The sequence below is a fragment of the Lepus europaeus genome, chromosome 1 (assembly GCF_033115175.1).
Source record: "Lepus europaeus isolate LE1 chromosome 1, mLepTim1.pri, whole genome shotgun sequence".
Classification (NCBI taxonomy): Eukaryota; Metazoa; Chordata; class Mammalia; order Lagomorpha; family Leporidae; genus Lepus; species Lepus europaeus.
Genome location: NC_084827.1, coordinates 91,276,745 through 91,291,839, shown reverse-complemented (window position 1 = coordinate 91,291,839; position 15,095 = coordinate 91,276,745). Strand labels below are relative to the sequence as shown.

The 15,095-nt window shown below is 39.4% G+C and overlaps 1 protein-coding gene across 1 annotated transcript in view; it reads right to left on the bottom strand.

Annotated features, from left to right (window-relative positions):
• The window catches only part of LYPD6 (LY6/PLAUR domain containing 6), a 32,079-nt gene extending 17,715 nt beyond the window's left edge, over positions 1-14,364 (bottom strand). The window contains exons 1-2 of the mRNA XM_062199636.1: positions 14,241-14,364; positions 6,370-6,468 (exon numbers count right to left, since the gene is read on the bottom strand). Coding sequence (XP_062055620.1) covers positions 6,370-6,468; positions 14,241-14,358 — 217 coding nt within the window. The 5' untranslated portion in view covers positions 14,359-14,364. The remainder of the gene's footprint in view (positions 1-6,369; positions 6,469-14,240) is intronic.
• Between the last annotated feature and the right edge of the window lie 731 nt (positions 14,365-15,095).

Here is a 15,095-nt window from a genome sequence, read left to right as displayed (position 1 = left end):
CTCCTGGCTCCTGGCTTTGGATCAACACAGCTCTGGCTGTTGCGACCATCCGGGGAGTGAACCAGCAGATGGAAGACCTCTCTCTGTCTCTACCTCTCTCTGCAACTCTGTATTTCAAATAAAATAAATCTTAAAAAAAAAAAGAAAAGAAAAGCAATATGGCAAAAGCGTCGAAAGGGTGCTTCTTGTCTAAGGCAACCATATTAATAGAAAATAACTAGACATTAACATTGTAATTAGAATAAGATAGCAGCCTTGATGAACAAAAATAGTTTATAGAATATGATGGTACTTTGGTTTAAAAATTTGTGGAAAAGTCCTAATTAATAGTTCCGAGAATTATATTGCCACCTGAGCTGAACTAGCTTGTATTCCTCTACCAAGACACATTAGAAAATTAAAGTAGTAAATCTAATGGAAACAATACAAATCTGTGTGTAAAGCGTAAGAGAGCTAAGTACAAAAGAAAAGCTTATTGAGCTGAACCTGATGTTCTATACCTGGATCCCCTTCAAAGCATTTGCTAATTCAAAAGTTGCCCAGGCAGAGGAGATGAGAAACCATGCAGAAAGCCCTGCTCCAGGCCAGAGAACTAGGGCAGAGCCTTTGTCAGTCTCACGGGGACTGGAAGCACAAACAGGAGTTCAGAACTAGCAGGGCAGCCAGGAGAAGGGAGTCCAGAGAAGTGAGACCAACACTGTCAGCATCAGTACAAAGTTCCAGGTTGGCAGTAATCTACCTTTGGTAGTGTAAAATGATGTTAGTGTCTAGCTTCTATTGTTTCTGTTAACATTAAGTTGGCAAAATTGTACAGCAGCTGCTACTTGTAAGCACCACCAGTAAGACTGTGATTGATACAGCCACCTTTAAAAACATTAGGTAGTAAATGGTAGAACCAATACTTATACTACCCATGCCAAGCAATCCCACTTCTGGGACATACCTAGGAGAAATACATACAAACATGTACCAAAAGACATGTATGAGAATATTTGCAGTATTCAAAAACTGGAAATAATCCAACTGTCAAAAAATAGCAAAATGTATACATTTTGATATATTCATATAATGATCTACAGTACAATTGTGGAAAGAATGCTTTTGCTGCTCAAAAAAATGGATGAATTTCACATTTATAATGTTGTTTGAAAGCAAAGAGTTCCTTCTGTATGGTTCCATTTATAGGAGGCTTAATGACTGTAGCCAGAATTTTACTACCTTTATGGGATCAAAGTTTAAGGACTGGGGGACTCCATTGCCATCTGGGGTTTGATTGCTTCACATGGGTGCTGGACACAAAGAATGTTTAATTTGTGCTGTGCACTTAGGATTGTTCACTTTACAGTATGTATGTTAAACTTTAAAATCATTTTTTTAAAAAGAATAAAGTCCAAGACTTCCACTTAGCAGTATGATAGTGATATGTAGTATGTCATATGTAATATGACAAAGCAGATCACCTGAAAACCATGTCACCATATAGTAGCCAAAAATGGGGGATAAGATATAACAAATACCTGTGGTAACTGTAAATGTACAAAGAAGTCTCTGGAAAGGGAAATCCCAAGGCCAATACTGGATAAGGTATGGATTTCTCCATCCTGGGAAAGGGAGTGAGGGAATGATAAAAAGACAAACTATAAGCAGTCACAAGACCTTGGGTCCTCAGGGGATTTAGAGCTACAGTTGAGACACATATATAAACAGTAGGAACATAGAAGGGCTATATCCTTAGTGCAAAATTGCCTAAAAGACAGAAAAATACCCACAATTGGTTAAATAAACCAAAAGGTTGTCTCAACCAGGGTTATGTATAAAACAAAGTCAACAATAAAGAAGTCTTTCCTGAAAATGTGTGACTATGCGTTTGACTTTAGTTGCTTTGTGGATCATATTGATATTTCCTGCTTGTACCAAGAACCATCAGACAACTCTTCTAGAAAGAGCCATCAAGGGACATGTCTAGCCTCATCTTCACTTTCACAGAAAAAGCAGTGAACAGTACATAAGCTGGAACCAAAAGGATATGTGTCCTCTATCTCAAGACTTTCTTCTGACTTTATGCCAGTCATAATCTCAGGTGAAGATTTTTGCCTTGGAGGAAGGCATTTGCACTTCATAATTAAGAAAGCACATAATATGCTTGGCTTAGGTGTTCTTCAAAGAACAAGATTATTAAAAATTGTAATGTTTTTGATTTGATGTTTACTTCACAGACTCTTAACAAACATGTATACAGTCCCTTTCTCAAGGAACTTTTAATCCTGCAGCACAGAGAAAAAATCGCAGGCAAAACCACCTGGCTCTGAGCATGTGACATTCAACTCTTGTTTTACTTCAACTAGTCCCTCATATAATGTGATTTTCCGTTCAAGGAAATTGAACAGATTTACAATGAGTGGTTGATGAAATTAAAGCTATTGCAAAGAAAGTGCTCAGGGATGAGAGATTAAATGAAGTCCAGCAAGTGAGGCAATGAGGGTTGGTTATGGAGAGCATCTTAAATTATCATTTCTAGGGAGGAAGTATGGTGCCAAGAATCTGTAAATGCCAGAGGCAAAAGCAATGTAATGGAGGAGGAAGGACTTATACAACACACTTTCTGCAAGTGAGAGTGATGGAGTCGAAATTAGCTAGAGTTGCAACTGGCTCATGCCACCACCTCATAATGTGATTTGAGGTGAGGGTTAATTCCACGTAGATAAGATTCAGTGTTTATGTGAATCTTTTTTTCATTTTAATGAATTATTTTCACACCATGTGATTGACACTGAGCCCCCAAACAGTATCTTGAATGAACACACTAGATACCAGTCTCCTAGCTTAACTCATTGAATTGTTGGAGTGGTACTGCTGGTCCTAAAGAAAGGTCATGAGGTCATTTGCTTCTCCACAGATGACACTTTGGTGATCAGTGTTGCTTGGAGGGTATTTTGTTTTTGTTTTTGTTTTTTTTTTTTAATGAGAATTACAGGTCTGGGACAGAAAGTACCACCTACATGTAGCCCCCAGGCACTGAAGCCCATTTGGCCATCATAGACATTCCCTGGGAAATACAGCATTTCGCACAAATCAGGAACTTAGACATGAGATGAATGTGTAATGAGACCAGATACCTACTATGACTAACCAGCCCTTTATCATCTGGCTGGAGGCCAACATACAGCTGTCCCTGTCCTTTTTTTCCCATCTTATTCCTGATTCTTTCTTCCTTGTAGCCCCCTTAAAAAACCCAAAACTTCCTCATTCAGCAGGAAGCAGTTCTTGAGGTTTGGAAGTTTGCTACGCCATCATCTGTTGACAGATCAAAATTTCTCTTTCCTTTACCCTCAAACGTTGTCCTCATTATTTTAATCTGGCACTTGGGATAGGGATCAAGTTTTTGGTAACATGATGAATAAAACATGCTTAAAGGGGTCACAAAACAAACAAAAAACAGGACTGTCTCAGAAAGTCAGGATGCCTTCCCATCATAGCTTCTGAGCTGCCATTATTGCAGCTCCAGATCAATAATAAGCACAATAAACAAATCCAAGGTTAGATAGTGGTTAAATACATTTTACATTTTAATGTAATAATAAAATAACCGTATTTTTCATTGTCAGGAAAATCAGAGAGAACAGAAGACTCATAGGAAACAGGGCAGAGGGAGCAGGAAGCTGGGTGTAGCCTTTTCAGAGGTTATGGCTTGGATTTCCCACCCTCTACTTGATGGTCAAGGTCCTACAAAAGTAACCTGATACCATAATTTGGCTCTGATTATTCTCTAACACAAACAGGTTGCTACTACCAGGCCAAGTCACTTCCTGTCCACTAAGCACACCTGAGAGCCCCTCTCTCCATGCCATTGTTCTTTCTCCGACATTCTAAATCCACTCCCAGTAGTGAGAATATTGATGGCAGATGGTGGTGAAGGGTAATTAGAATATGCTTATCAAAAACAAAACAAAAAATATTGAGGCCTTCAGAATGGCAAAGTGACTACGAGGCCTAAGTCAACCAGGGCACTACTTGGGCACTGAAGACACCCTGCCGTCCTCTCCACAGATTCAGCCTGACTTTTCACAAACTTGTACTATGACCCAGGAAACACTTGCTATACCTTTAGAAGTGACTAAGTGCAGGGCCATTATAGGAAAAATGATTAAGCACTTCCCTCATTGTCTGAATGACTGAGAACCCCATTGCTTGCCTCTCCATGCATATAAATAACAGGGGAGACTAAGAATGTAGTATACCTCCTTAATGACCAAGTTGTAACTATTACCAGATAGCCTTCTTTGGTTTTTAATGTGACTGATAACCACAACATACATGTGTGTTTTTTAACCTGACTCAATGCATTTACCAGCCCTGTGAGAAAAGTATAAATCTGTGACAAACAGAAGCTTGTGATGCAGCCAATAAACACAGTTCCAGGCTTACACACTCACACTTTGATTTTTGGAATAAACTCTAACTTTGATCCTCTAAAAATTAAGTATGCAAATAAATAAATAAATCCATTCCCAGTTGCAAGGCTCCTGCCATCCTCCCAGGACATGATGCTTTCATCAGCCACTCATCACTCAGTAACCTCTTCTCCTCTTCTACTCCCACGGCACTTAACGCCAAAGTTCATTTGGCCCTTACCTTTGTCCTTCTGTCTTTGACACTGATATGTTCACATCTTACCTGCCTGGCTAGACTGCCCGCTCCTTGAAAGAAGAAACCAGATTCCTGTCTCTCACTATATAATCCCCCATGGGACTCGACATGGTTGCTTTGTGTCCTGAACTTCAATTCATGCCTTTCCATTTATCCCTATACATTTAAAGATGCAAGGATAAAACTGGAGGGGGTGAGGGTGTAAAAGGATAAAGTGTGTAAAGACCATTCTGGGATACTTTTAGGAAGCTATACTTTGAGAGAATAGATTTTTGACCTCAACAGAAAGCATCAAGGTAGAACTTTCTCTTTTCTTTGAGAGGTATTCAAGCAGAGTGCCTCTGATCACCTGTTTTTTCTTTGCAACAGGAATATACTTGTAAAAGCATACAAGAAGTCTTCAAAAAGTTCATGGAAAATATGTGTGATGTTTTCATTCCATGTTTCCCATGAGCTTTTTGAAAAGATTTGGACTGGGCCTCTACAGAATATGGACCATAGCCTGTGGAGAGCCCCAGTTCACATGCCCTCCTTTCCTTGGCATCATCTTTGCTAACGCACCTCAGAGCTAAGTCAATACTGAAGGAAGAGTAGTCACTGTTACGGAATGAACCTGCACCACTTCTCCAAATGTATATGTTGAAATGTGGTCACCAATGTGGTGGTATTAAGAGGTGGGACCTTTACAAGGTGATGTAGTTATGAAGCCAGATATCTCATGGATGGGACTAGGGCTCTGATTGAAAGGACGGAAGGAGTGGGTTCATTCTCTTCTGTTCCTCCCGCCCTCTTCTTTTGCCCTTCTATCTGCTGCCATGTGAGGCAGTAACCAGGTGTCAATTAGAAGTAGAGAGATAAACTTCCCAATACCACACTTCTCTATTAGTGGGCAGAGGAGACCCTAGTATTTCTTACCTCTGATGGTTCATCACAATCACCTTGGGTAATTGAAAATACTAAGGCAGGTGTTGGTGTGGTCAGTCATTTGAACAACTGAACTAGATAGTGGCAAGGCACACTGACCACTCACTCAAACATTTGTCAGTAAAATGGCCTGTCTGTCCCAGCAAACAAATCAACTTTGCACCAAAATAACAGTGACTCCATAGCTAAAATTAACCATCTTTTTTACTTGATAGAATAAAAGAGATGTGAATATGATTCCTCATTTTGAAATGGACCTTTGGGTCAAAATTTGTTGCTTCAACTGCACTTTTATCTCATCCTTCAAAGAGAACTTAATAGTTTAAAAAGTTCAGGGTCTTCATTTGTGCAATGACGACATTTAGAATTCCAGCTTTCATGCAGTCCCGGGATAGAAATCTCTGGCAAGATATGCAATAAGTGGAGTCTTTATATGAGTAGTCATTCATACTTTACATGAAAGAGGCTACTATGTAAAGACTAACAGTTCAAAGCATGGTAAACAGGCTGCCTTTCTCTTTCTGATCTACATTTGGCTTTGCCTAGGAGGAAGTAGCACTTACCTCCTAAAGATACTTGGTGAGAAAGAGCTCCAAAGATACTTGGTGAGAAAAGAGACAACCCTATGGGTCAGTTTATGCCTCTGAGAGTCTTTGATAATAATATATGGGTGTGATAAAAAAAATTCTACTAGTAGCATTAGAGAAGAAGAGCAGTAAAGATTGCAAGCATGCACCAAAGTCCATTGACTGTTTCCTTATGGACAGCTCCAGGACCCCAATCTGTCTGAGAGCTTACCTCGAGGGCAGTAGATGTCTGGAGCCCATCGGTTGCATTCATAATTATCTGCCGCCTTTTCACAGGTGAAACATTTAAATCCACCAGGATATGGTGTAGCTACAAAAGGGATCAAGAGGAAAGACTTTTTTAGACTGAACACAGAAGCCTATAAAGTTACATGTTTTCAGGTTTAATAAAGTCTTCTCAGTAGAGCTTGTCAGTTTCTTAGAAAAAAAACTCTAAACATTCAACTGTCATACAACCCAGTAATTTCACCTTGGGCATTTATCCCCTAAGAGATAAATACCTGCTTCACTCAAAAATCTGTACACAAATGTCCACAGCAACTTTAGTTCTAATGGCCCAAATCTGAAAACCACCCAGATGGCCTTAATGGGTGAGTGGTTACACAGTGGCACAGCCATGCTATGGAATTCTAGTCAGCAACAGAAAGGAATGAACTACTAATATGTTCTACAATTCAGATGAATTTCCAGGGAATAATTTTGAGAGAAAAAAGCCAAACCCACAAGGTTATCTACTATTTGGTATCATCCACATAACATTTTTGAAATAACAAAAATTTTTGCCAGGGGTTAGCGATAGCAGTGTGTGTTTGTGTATGTGCGTGTGCACGTCTGCATGTGTGTAGGGGGAATGTTGGGAGAGAGGATGAGAAGTGGGAGGCACACAACTCCAGAAAGACACTTCCATCTGCTCCTGCCTTCCCCTGCCCACTCAAGACACTGTCCACCATATTCTTGAATTCTTTTCTTAGGTGTGAAGATGCCACATGCAAGTCATGCTCCGAACAGTATTCAGCATACCCAGTACTTTTTGTCAGTATATGGATGAAGATCAACAGGAACGTCAAGGCCAGGCTGTTCTCTGTCCTTTTCACCAATGTGCTTTTAATTGCTTCTTTGCTCTAATCATTTGCTTTGTTTGCTATTTAGAGCTCTGCCTTCCGTACACAAACTTGTGCTTTTTTTAATTTGTAAAATTACCTGGCCTATATGAAAGCTGCAGACACTCAAACATTTCATCTGCAGAAGCCAACTGCTCTCCTTGCAGATGGCTGAGCCTGCATTATCCCACTGGCGGAAATAATCATCTCTGGGTAAATTGCTTTGCCCACATGGAACCAATTAAGTATGTTATCAAAAATAAATGAAGGAGGAGGCAGCAGCTTAAGGCCAGAATTATGGGCCAGATATAACTTTGATTTTCACCTTGCCTAGAATAGCTGCCCATCCATGTACTTGCTTGCAATATTTCACATAGCTCCCTGTGACAAAACACAATAACCTAACATGATCAAAAGTCATAAATTGTCTAAAAAAGATGAGAAACTGGACTTTTTGTGGGTCCCTTTGAGAGTTCTACATCCCTCCAAGTAGCTGGTGACTCAACATTCATAACAAGAATGAGAGCAAATGCATAGATCATCTTAGAAAAGGATGGGAAACAGCTGAGACATAGGCATCCAACCATCTCATTCCTATGAAGAAATTTTACTCTGAAGAAATGCTTTTCTGTCATATAATTATAATAAAGCAGAAGTCTTTTGTGAAACTACAAACAAATAATTTTTATGGGGGCACTTCAAAAAGCTTGTATAAAATTAAATAAAAAGACATGTTTATTTGGCACACAAAAAAAATTGAAATCCATGCATACAATTGGCTTTCAAAAGTTAATAGAAAATGTGTATTGTGGAAAAAAAGTGCATGGATTTCAATTTTATGCATCAAAATAAATTTATCTTTTTATTCAATCTTTTGACCAAATTTTATGAAGTAGTCTCATGTGTTTCTGCACCTCATCTTTCTAAAAAGTGGGTAACAGTAGAGTTGAAAAGATAATATTTAGGTAAGTATGCATTTGAGGAATTTACTGCAAGGGACTTCTTAATTTCCAAACACATTTAATACTTTTAGAGATTTTACTTAGCTTATTTTTATAAATACCATTATGAGAAAAATCTTTCAAAGTATTTCAAGAAATTATATTGATTGGGTACATTAAAAAAGAGTTTCCCTGTTATCTTTAAAATATTTACCATGTAAATGATTTTAAAAGATAACACTTGAAAAAATAGCTGGGAAAATTTGAAGGACAATGATCAAAGTGAGAGTTTTGAAAAAAAGGGATTTGTCAAAGAACAGCATTTTTTAAAGAAATGATCATCACATTCACCAAGGTTTATGACTGCAAGCTAGCTGTACCACTTCAGTTTGTATGATTAATTCACTAGAGCATCCAATTTTATCTGTCTGTCACTGCAGCCAGTAAAAAATTTGGCTGGAATGTTGGATTAGTTATTCCTGGAAACTTTCCCATCAAAGAGATAAATTAAGAACTTTGAATGAAGATTGACGATCCAACTGCTCTGAGAACAAACTGAGAACCTAATACTAATAAGCTACAGTGTTCCCAAACTTGGATTATTTAATAGACTTTTCAAAATGATCTTGTGCAAGAATAGTGACATACTAAATTTAATTCTGTCATTTCTTACATAAGTAAGCTTGGATTCTGAAATTAACCCAAAGTGATCATATCAAAACTTAAACATAAGTACAAGCTAATATACTAATCACTTATTTCTGAATGAGGTTGTCAGCAGATATCATTGGCAATTACCCAAATGATCACATTTGGGTGAGCTTTATTTTAAAATTTGGAGCTGCATATCTGTGCACATTCTCAATTACTACAGCTTAATATTTGCTTATAGGAATTTTTATGACCACATAGGAGGTAATACTGGTCAGTGAATAATCAAGTTCTGTTTAGTGATAAATCTCTGCAAACACACTCAGCTTTAAGTGGCTAATTACAGCATAATACTAAGTAAAAGGTTAAATTCTTCCCTCTGGAAATATTTAGCCAAACAGAAAGTCTACAAATGAAAAACGATCTCCACTAACTTGCTAATTGATACTGCATCTGATAAAGAGATCTTTTTATTTTTTTAAGAGCACAGTTTTCTAAGAGATGTGCTATTTTCTTCTTTGTTACTTCAAAGCACTGCAGAGCAAGCAGAGTTTCGCATCGCGTGGCCCCAGCTGTGAATGAATCTAATTTGGCTCTTGATCACAGAGTTAATAAGCTTAGTACTCTGTATTTCAGGGCATAAGTCCTTGGTCCCTCAAGACAAGGTGATTATAAAGAAAAAAGTGCCCAGTTACTTCCTGTAAAATAATCTGTCCATTAACTCTCATGATCTGCCATAGTTCAGCCTACCATAATTCATTAGCAAGGTACCAGAAAAGATTTAGTCTTTGTTTCCATCTCTTGGAACTTTTGCCTGCACAAAGGCCTTTAGTTTTGAAAATGTGGTGAGAACTGGCTTGCTTTGAAATGAATGCAGATGTGTAATGCATCAAACATTTTTTCTATTCTTGCCAAATTAATTTTTATTGCTTCTGGAAATTATATGCAAATATAAAAATTCTAGAAATCTAATAAATTGATTTACCAGTCCATTTGGCAAAAATATTATAAATCAATTTTGATAAGAAGAATATATTTCTGACACAAATGCAATTCCTAGTACCTGTCTAGAAACTCCATTTACTCCCTAAGACTTAGGTGGTATAGAATTGAGAATAAACTTGGTTGGCTCTCTACCTGAGCATGACTAAGACAAGCCTCCTGCAGGGGTTTAGCTCTTGGGTGCACATAATTAAGAAAACACTCAAAACATGCAAACAGAGAAACACTGCATGCTTTTAAGACAGGTTTTTATTCTTTTGGAAATTACCAAGGCCAAGAGCACTTTGCAGCCCTTAGTTTGCTAAATTCTACTATCTCATGTGCTGTCTGACAACTAAATAAGTCGCTCCATTTCTCTTAATAGTAACTCTTGTTTTGAAGGTTTATATTAGACGTCAGTGTTTTAATCACAGATTGGGAAGAAATTTATCATTTTTCAGCTGAAAAAACTGAGAAAAAGCACCTATAAATTACAGAAAAGAATGTTACTGAGGATCGTGCTTCATGTTTGAAAGCCATAAAGCATATTTCCTTTAAAGGTAAAGATAGGGTATAAGAGGGCAGAGGACATTGGTCATGGGAGGCTGAATCTTCTCAATCTGGGTTCTCATCTCACCCCAGTTATTATCAATGATGGCTGTTCCAGAACCACGAGACATGAGTTTATGTTTGTCTGGGGTAGAAAGCTTGTGTATCTTCCCGCACTTCCAGCATCACATTTCTCCTTGAGCAGGTTCTGAACTTCTCTATGTAACATTAATGGAATCTGGCTCACGCGCTGACCCAAGGAAAGCTGTCTGTGCATCTATCTACAAAGCGAGGTGATTATATAAATAATTCAACATCAAACTAATCCTACACTTCCATTATATATTTTTTATGGTCTATGTTCAACAGAAACCTGCTTCTTTGCAGGGAAATCACTCCATCTAAGCGTAGTCTAGTGCTCAAGGGCACAGGACCATGCCATTTAAACAAAGTGTAAAAGTGAACAAACACACACCTTAAAGTGGGGAGTTAACTCAGATTTAAAGTGGCAGAACAAAGTTTTGAACAAGTAGGAGACAATCATGGGAACTTCACTCTGGTAAGAATTTATCCTTTCTATGATCTGTGATAGTGACCCTGCAGATTACAACTTGCAGACTTGGGGGCTAGAGCTGTAAGTCGCCACCTGAAACACCACCATCCCATACAGGTGCCAGTTTGTTACCTGGCTGCTTCACTCCTGTTCCAACTCCATGTTAATAGTATGAAAAAAGCAGTGGAAGATGGCCCAAGCGTTTGGGGCCCTGCCACCCCTGTGGGAGGCCTGGAAGAAGCTGCTGGCTCCTAGTTTTAGCCTGACTCAGCCTCATCTGTTGCAGCCAGTTGGGAAGGGAACCAGCAGATAGAAGATCTCTCTCTCTCTCTCTCTCTCTCTCTCTCTCCTTTCCTCCCTCCCTTCCTCTGTCTTTTTCTCTCTGTGTGTAACTTTCAAATAAAATGAAATAAATCTTTAAAAAAACAACTTGCAGACTTGCTCAAGTAGAGCAATCATCTACTTATCATTACAGTTTAGGCACAACTTCTTTTATTCTTCTATGTATTTCAAAATCATAACAGAAAATCCTACTAATATAATCCTTCACAAATGGTGAGTTCCCTCCAGTCAGGCCATGGATCTAAAAGGGGTCTTTAGAAACGTCATGGAAAAAAAATGTAACATAAAAACTGCTCATGAACTTAAAAAAATTTTTGCAATGATATAAACTCATTTTCAATTCCGTCTTTCTGGTGTATCTTTGTTTAGTTAACACAGGTCACACATACAGAACTTTGCCATCAACTTCTAAAGAACAGAAGTGATTCTCACTCTGGCCTAGCAGAGCTAATCCTTCAAAAACCCCACTCTGAAATCAGATTTCCAAATAGGGGCCTACTAAACTTAGGCAAAGACCCACCACACCAATGAGGTCGAAGTGCTGTTTTGTTTTGGTTCACTTAAATCCAATGGCCTCAATTCTCTTTCCCACCCAAGATGTGCAATCACACAGCACAGTTACTACCAATTCTCTCACCAAAGCTCACAAAGAACCCTACAGGAGCCAAAAATCTTGGCAATCGACCCTGGGAGACTGAAATGTAGGTTTTTGCTTCACTAAGTCTAATTAAAAACCATGGCTGTTTGGAGAATAGAACCAAATGCACTCTAGAAAACACAGCAAGTATCCTGGATATTATTGAAATAAAAAGTCTCATAAGAACAAGCAGTCAAACAAGTTTTCCATACAGTTATCCAGCAGACATCACACTGTACTGATGAGATAATCAGCAGCAATAAATTTGAAAAAATTTTTTTGCTGTCCATCAAAATGATATTTGGGGCAGATTTGGGTTAGTGGTTAAGATGCTGGTTAAGATACCCACATCCCACATGAGTGCCTGGGTTCCATACCTGGCTCCAGCTCCTGACTTCCTGAAAATGCAGACCCTGGGAAGCAACACGTAATGGCTCAGATAACTAAGCTCCTTTTGACATAGGAAGGAGGAAGCTAGCAAAAAGGAGGTGAGTTTGCCAGCCCCTCCCTGCTGTCTCACCCGCTCTATCCAAACCTCACCTCCTTTGTGTTGTTGAAAACACAACTGTTGTTGAAAACATAACTGCCAGGAAACTGCTACTCAGAAATGGTATCAGCCAAAATAACCAACTTGGGATCCAAAGGTGTCCCAGTGATGACCTACAACTAACTGTAACATCATTATAATAAAATTATAATTGGCTGACACTCCTATTCCCTATGACTCCTATTCCCATCATGTACTTAATGCCACGACATTTACAAGATTTCCAAAAAAGGACAAGGATGAGAATGGTAGTCAAACTCTGCCCCCAAACTCTGCAACCATGAATATTCAATTAGATCTCACCCCCAGAAACTACCTCCTATGCCTCCAGAGCAGGTAAGGAGATGACCCTGAACCTTGTTGGGTGTAGCTCATCTTTGAGAATGTTTTTTCACTTTGCATGCTAATAAATACTGTTCTTCTGATAACCTTTACGCACATCTTGTCCTCGAATTCCTTTTCTGTGTAGGAGACAAGAACCTGCACCCAGCCATCCCATGGTACTGCAACCTTCATGGGAGCCCAAGATGGGGTCACTGATTTCAGCCTGGCCCAGCATGGGGTCACTGAAAGCATTTGGGGAGTGAGCCAGCAAATGAGAGTTCTCTCCCTCCTTCATAAATTAGAAAATTAAAATTAAAAATGCAAATATTCCTCTAACATTGAGCATTTACTGCAGCTCACTGTTAGTACTAAATGCTTCATATGCATTATTTTACTTAATCACACATTTAGAAAATTTATTTCAAGTCAAAATGCCTTTAAAGCAGCTGAGCTGGTTGCTGACCCAGGGCCAGGTAGACTCCAAGCTCTAGTGAGTCCCCTCCACCATCTGTAAGCCAGAACATCAGGACACTAAATATTCCAACCATTAGGATGGAAAAGTCACTGTGACTGCCTCTCTTTGTTGGTTGTATGATCCTCAAAAGCAAAGACTGTTTTGTTTGCTTGTATACAATTCATGCTTAATGCAATGCTTGACACACAGTGGATGCTTCAACAACATTTCAAAAGGAACATTTCAAAAGAATAATGTACCTTGGGGCAAGAGGTGAAGGTCAGAATTCATACAATATACCCAACTGTCACCACCACTGGGACAATACAGATGAAGCACCAAGAAATAGGAGAAGCAAGATCAATAGAGAGATGGAGGCCAGAAGAGGAAGACAAACTACAGTTTCCCAAAATGTGGCGCTTAGGAAAGCAGCAGCAGAAGCACTGAAATTCCTGCTAAAAGCAGAAATCCACAGCCCCAGAGAGAGGCAAATCAGAAACACAAGGGCGGGGATCTGGACTTCTACACTATTATGCACTCCCTAGATAATTCTTAAACACAGGAAGCCAAAGCACAGGGAATAGGAAGTTGTGGGAAGCAATTACACTGAAACTGAGAATTAGATGTGAGGAGAGGAAGGCCAGCTATTATCTTACCTATAAAGGACTGATCTGTTACAAACAATCCTCCTCCTGGGACGAGGCAGTTTACTTTGATGACTGACTGAGGGCTGGCATGAGTAAGAGGGACGAGTATTCAGAATCAGAGTGATTGTGTAGGGAACAGAGAGAACATGCCTAATAATTGGGCTGAAAATAAAAACCAAACATCCTGCAAAGAGGTGAGGATAAAGCAGAAAGTGTCTTTGGTTAAGGATCGTCCCCTGAGTTAAATCGCAGGACGCTTGCCGGGCATTGAAGGCTGGTTTTCCTGGCTGTTCTTCCAACCTCCTTTTCATTTGAAGCTAAGCGACATTTCCGTAGCAAAGAGAACAGAGTCTTACTTGAAGGATGGAGGTAGATGATGTCTTTCACTGTGAAGTCTCGGGACTGAGCAGCTTTCAGACAGTCGGCCAACAGGCTCAGCAGCAGGAGCCAGGCCAGAGCGGGGCCAGGTTCCATGGCAGACCAAAGTGTCATTCATACAGAGGGCCCGGGAGTGGGGACGTGCACCTGAAACATGAAGACAGACTCGTGTCAGTGTCCAGCTTGAGGATGCCGTGGGACTCTTGGCTGAGTTTCCGGAGTGGGTGAGATGGGCAGGGGAGGCACAGGGAGCTAAAGACAGAAGGAAGCAAGCAATCGAGGAGAGAAGCTTTATAATCGGTAATTTTAGAGCACTTAGAACATTCCAGCCCAACTCTGTTGCTAATCAGATTGCTAAAGCTCCAGGTAGCAGTTCCCTCCAATATCCCCGAGAGATGGTATCACGAGAGATTGAATTTTAATGAAATCCAGATATTTTTGCCAGGAGGCCAGGGGAAGGCTGCCAGGGAGCAATAAATAAGTCAGGTACAAAAGCTCGGAAGCATTTCCTTGATAACCATGTGGGCTGAGCACGAGAAGACGGCCCTATGGGTTGCCCATGTAAACCTGTAAAGATTGGACTTTCAGATTTGCAGTGGGGAAGGGGAAAAAGAAAGAAAGAGAAAGAAATACAGGCAAGGTGACCTCCAAATTAAAAACTGTTGCAATAGCATAAAATCCCCCATAACATAATTCATATTTAACTCATATTTGTTGGCCAAGTATTATTGAAGTCATTTACACATATCAATTTATTGTTATAACAACCCTATGAGGTAGGCACTATGATTTTGAGTAATTTGAGACCCAGCAGTTAAGTAGAGGAACTGATT